General features: G+C 41.8%; 1 protein-coding gene across 1 annotated transcript; it reads left to right on the top strand.

Moving 5' to 3' along the window:
* Positions 1 to 1943: 1943 nt before the first annotated feature.
* On the top strand, positions 1944 to 4751 carry cxcd2 (CXC chemokine d2). Its single transcript, NM_001124562.1, has 4 exons — positions 1944 to 2063; positions 4033 to 4156; positions 4327 to 4410; positions 4680 to 4751. Exons 1-4 carry the CDS (start codon positions 2000 to 2002, stop codon positions 4744 to 4746), a joined length of 339 nt encoding a protein of 112 aa, NP_001118034.1. The 5' UTR covers positions 1944 to 1999; the 3' UTR covers positions 4747 to 4751.
* Positions 4752 to 5720: the final 969 nt, after the last annotated feature.

The following is a 5720-nucleotide window of genomic DNA, read 5'->3' as shown; positions in this document are numbered from 1 at the left end:
ATGGCCTACCCCTGCCAAACCCTAACCTAACCCGTAGGACACTGGGCCAATTGTGCGCCGCCCTTTGGGACTCCCAATCACGGCCGGTTGTGATACAGACTGGGATCGAACTGGAGTCTGTAGTGATGCCTCTAGCACTGAAATGCAGTTCCTTAGACCGCTGCGCCACTCAAGAGCAAAAGTAGTCTAAGTAGTACCAGTCTGTTGAGCTTTAAAGCCTCTGTCATTCCATTCCTTGCTACTCTTATTCATCTGTTAGCTAAACATCTGGCATCCAGACTACGACCAATGACTACGACCAATGACTTAGTCTCCCTGGCACATTGCTACTGGACGTGTGACTGGGTTACGCACGCCTCTTGGAGGAGGGAACGCAACACCCTGCAACACTGAACTCCACCTGGAGTGAAACAGGTATGTGACTGTGGGTGTGGGTAAGGATGACAGAGGCAGAGAACAGGGAATTTATTCTTCCTTCACACGGTAATTTGGGGGAAAGGGGCTGGACAGAACCAAAGCAAAGAAAGTTAAAGTTAAAGAGCCCCCTCTCCTACCTTACCTACCTATCCACGACTTACTTATTCTTAACGCCACCTGGCGCACTAACAAAAATACAGGGGATGGTCCGCCCAGGTCTTACCTAGTGTGCATAGACAGAGTACATACTACGGGTATATGTATGCCCGCAGGCCTCTTGCCTAAACACCCCCCAAGGTGCCTTCCGCTTCAGGAACAAAAACAGAATAATTACTAACTTAAAGTGAACAATTTCAATAATCACAAACAGTCCTTTTGGACACATACCTCAGCAGGACCAGCTACAAAAATTTACAACAATTTTACCAGACCAGCAACCAACACAGCACATGCATACCAAGAAGCTCACTTTCCTAACAAAGGGACACTGGCTTTTATCCAGCTGCAGAAGGAGTGTGTAATTGAAAACAGCTGAAAACAACCCATCTAGAGGCCGCCACCGTTCTTTTTGCTCATGGTCTATGAAGGCATTTCCAAATAAACCACTCTTCCATGTTCTGCAGAAGAAGTGATGGATATTGGTTTCTGCCGTACCTGTATCAGCGATATAATTAAATTACTGGAACGGCAGTGACAAGACTTCGATAGTTTCTATGAGCGAGTTGATCAGAAATACAATGAACTGGGAATGGCAGAACGCAAAACTCATAGTAAACAGCCGATCAGAGTAGAGAGGGGGAGAATCTACTACAACATACTGGGATACTGGACAATATCAATGTTCAGATGAGAGCCAGGTTTTACCACCTTGGTGAACTTCATTTCCTTGGCGTAATGGACTGCCAAGAATTTGAAACAATGTCACAAAAGTTCAACACCTGCAAACGAGAGCCTTTCAAAATATGCCATGTACTTAAGGCTGGTCTTGTCGAATTGTACAGTTCACAAATGGTACAAGACAAATCACCTGGACAGCTCCTCAGCATTTAGTTCTAGCATGACCTGACACAGACAGTGTCTGAGGCAGGACGGGGCTCAATAGAAAGTGCCTTCCCATCCTCAGACCTCAACACACGTCACTGGTTCAGTGTCCATACAGGATAGAAGGGAGGTGTTTCATAAAAAGGTGATTCTGACAATGAGAAGTGGTGAGTTTTTTGTGAAATTCTCTGGTAGAGAAGGGCTGCTGTTCAGACATGCATTATGTGGGAGGGGAGAAGAGGGGAAATGGGTGGGTGAACACTAATGTTACCAGATACAAGACTTGGTGTGCTTCCCGTCCACTCTGGAATGTGGTCTTTCGAGTCACTTTCACAGAGCTCAGACCATATAATATGTCTCTCTTACCATGATGCAGCAGACAGAATCTAAACTGGAGACGAGAAGAGCAACTCAACAAAGAAAACTGTTGAACTCAGAAATTCACTGCAACTGAAGAAGAAGAAGACTGCAGCTGGCTTACTGGTCTACCTTCTGATACAACAGCCACACTGCAACTACAGTCTACAGAGTCAAGATCATCATGAATACTGCAATGACTGTTATTGTTCTTCTGGTCTGCTCAGACGTCATCTGCATGATACAAGGTAATTGGCTTAAAAATCTGTCTGTAGAACTGTTGATGACAATTAGTATCATGTTTTAATATTTTGTAGAAAATTAAACATATCTAACTATAGAATTGTGGACTATGGGTGTGTACTATACTACCGGTCAAAGGTTTCAGAACACCTTCTCATTAAAGGGTTTTTCTTTATTTGTACTATTTTCTACATTGTAGAATAATAGTGAAGACATCAACACCATGAAATGACACACATGGAATCATGTAGTAGCCAAAAAAGTGTTAAACAAATCAAAATGTACTTTATATTTGAGATTCTTCAAAGTAGCCACCCTTTGCCTTGATAACAGCTTTACAAACTCTTGGCATTCTCTCAACCAGCTTCACCTGGAATGGTTTTCCAACAGTCTTGAAGGAGTTCCCATATATGCTGAGCACTTGTTGGCTGCTTTTCCTTCACTCTGCGGTCCGACTCATCCCAAACCATCTCAATTTGGTTTAGGTCGGGGGATTGTGGAGGCAAGGTCATCTGATGCAGCACTCCATCACTCTCCTTCTTGGTCAAATAGCCTATACACAGCCTGGAGGGTCATTGTCCTGTTGAAAAACAAATATAGTCCCACTCATCCCGAACCAGATGGGATGGCATATCGCTGCAGAATGCTGTGGTAGCCATGCTGGTTATGAGTGCATTGAATTCTAAATAAATCACAGACAGTGTCACCAGAAATGCACACCCACACCATAACGCCTCCTCTGCCATGCTATACAGTGGGAAATACACATGCAGAGATCATACGTTCACCCACACCGAAGCCTCTCAAAGACACAGCGGTTGGATCTAAAAATCTCCAATTTGGACCCCAGACCAAAGGACAGATGTCCACCAGTCTAATGTCCATTGGTCGTGTTTCTTGGCCCAAGCAAGTCTCTTCTTCTTATTGGTGTCCTTTAGTAGTGTTTTTGTTTTTACAGCAGTTTGACATTGATCGCCTGATTCACACAGTCTCCTCTGAACAGTTGATGTTGAGATGTGTCTGTTACTTGGAACTCTGTGAAGCATTTATTTGGGCTGCAATTTCTGAGGCTGGTAATTCTCATGAACTTATCCTCCACAGCAGAGGTAACTCTGAGTCTTCCTTTCCTGTGGCGGTCCTCACGAGAGCCAGTTTCATCATAGCGCTTGATGGTTTTTGCGACTGCGCTTGAAGAAACTTTCAAAGTTGTTGTAATTTTCTGGATTGACTGACCTTTGTGTCTTAAAGTAATGATGTACCGTTGTTTCTCTTTGCTTATTTGAGCTGTTCTTGCCATAATATTGACTTGGTATTTTACCAAATAGGGCTATCTTCTGTATTCCAACCCTACCCTGTCACAACACAACTGATTGGTTGAAACGCATTACGAAGGAAAGAAATTACACAAATTAACTTTTAACAAGGCACACCTGTTTTAATTGAAAGGCATTTCAGGTGACTACCTCATGAAGCTGGTTGAGAGAATGCCAAGAGTGTGCAGCGCTGTCATCAAGGCAAATGGTGACTATTTGAAGAATCTCAGATATAAAATATATTTTGATTTGTTTAACACTTTTTTGGTTACTATGTGATTCCATATGTGTTTTTACAATGTTGAAAATAGTAAAATAAAGAAAAACCCTTGAATGAGTAGGTGTTCTTAAACTTTTGACCAGTAGGGCATGTTATTAATTTCTTGCAATAGCCACTAAAACGTCAAGGCCGGGTTTCAATCCGTATAACATTATCGATAACATTGCCTTTAAAAGGTACATTATCTCGTTGGCTGAGATCAGCAAATGTTGCGCAGTAAATGTTGCAGATGTCTGCTCATTTAGAAATTACTTTTAAATGTCGAGATTGCTGTAACATGGTTTCAGAGTGAATCCATACTAAAGCTGGTATAGGAAATTGTTGATGAATGAGGAGGGAGACTAAAGTGTTTTGTTTGACTTTCTCTTTAATTCTCTACAGGGAGAACTATACAAGATCCTCGGTGCCGCTGTCCTACAGTACACACAGGGGGGGTGAATATCAGTTTAATCAGGAAACTGACCTATTACCCTCCTCGCTCACACTGCTCTAAGGAAGAACTCATGTGAGTTATTGTACTATACAGTGCTGTACTGTCATGTAATGTACTGTACTTACAGAAAATGAAATGCACACTCTCCAAATATATATTTAAATGATCAATTCAATTTGATTAAAAAATCTCTCTCCCCCCACAATTCCCCCCCCCCCCCCCTCTCTCTCTCTATCAATCAGTGTCACACTGAAATCCGGAGGTTTGCTCTGTCTCGAACCAAATGGGAGCTTTGCCAAAAAACTGATTAAAAGACAGACCAAAGTGTAAGTTTATATGTGTATTGTATTGCACAAGCTATGTTAGTCCGAATTCTGTTATTCTTTATAAGTTATTTTTGTGAATTTAGTTGTTCAATATTAGCAGTATTTTGTACACTATATATAAAAAACTCTGTTTACTGTTTCAATGTGTGCCATTGGCTTAAGGAACATGGGCCATACATTTTCCCTGAATTAAATATGGTTTGAAGTACAGTATCTGCTCTACCACGTAACTCAAAGGGTTAATCAGCACACCTTCTTCTCTCCTACAGAAATCAACAGCGTCAGAATCAACGTTCCATTGAGACTCTCTCCACACATACCACCACTAGCACTTGATCACTCTTTGTCTGGCACTGGAAGCTGTGCCACCCTGCAACCCCTCGGCTTGCCTTTGAAGCGGGGTTGGCCCCAGTCAAGTCTTGAATGGGTGATCGTAACCAGAACAAGTGGTGTTGGAGCGCCAGTAGGGGGCACTGTTTCCTCTGGTCCAAAGAGACATGAATCCTTTCCTGCATTGACATTACCCACTGGCCTAATGGGTGGAATGTAATTCATATGTTTCATAATTTCATAATTAATTAATGTACATATTTTTTTGTTGTTGCCGAAAATCCGGTGTTTCTATGTGAAACAGTTTTGTTATATTTCAGTCTTCTGTGGTGTATATTGTTAGGTTCTAAATGAACCTAGTAAAACTCACTTGACGATTCGTAAAGCTTAAACCAAGTTTATTCTCCCATTGGGTCAATACAGCTGCTTCAGACAAAAGACATATTCACACAAGCACTGATATTTAACCCTTTCTCCTATGCTGAGTCTCCTCCTACACATCTGAATAGCCAATACATCTCTGTCGCTAGACAGAACCTTAGTGATACCTGTTCTTCCTCACTTCATCTGACCTGACCTCTAACCCAAAGTGCTTACTCCTCTTATCAGTGCTGCCACATGTGATCGTTTTCCCTGCACTCAGCACATTCCAAGCTTAATTGCACCCACCGTATACCTTCCTCCTACAGATAACCATTAACTTCTGGTGTAGACCCTCTCCAGACCATAGCACTCAATATTTTAATAGGATACCTGATAATCAACCCTATTTCAAGTTTTAGGAGTCAGAACCCAGAATCCATCAATATAAAGTAAAATATTTGGGTGCAAACTCAAAATGTAATACATTTCAACTATATCTGACGTGAATCTGACATGAATCTTCTTTTCTAAGCCCATAACCATGTGTGTGAAGTATATACTTTTGTTTCAAATGTGGATTTGTTTAAGACTACCAAGAAACAATCTGTGTGACCCTG

The sequence above is a fragment of the Oncorhynchus mykiss genome, chromosome 9 (genome assembly GCF_013265735.2).
Source record: "Oncorhynchus mykiss isolate Arlee chromosome 9, USDA_OmykA_1.1, whole genome shotgun sequence".
Taxonomy (NCBI): Eukaryota; Metazoa; Chordata; class Actinopteri; order Salmoniformes; family Salmonidae; genus Oncorhynchus; species Oncorhynchus mykiss.
This window is presented reverse-complemented; position numbering and strand designations above follow the sequence as displayed.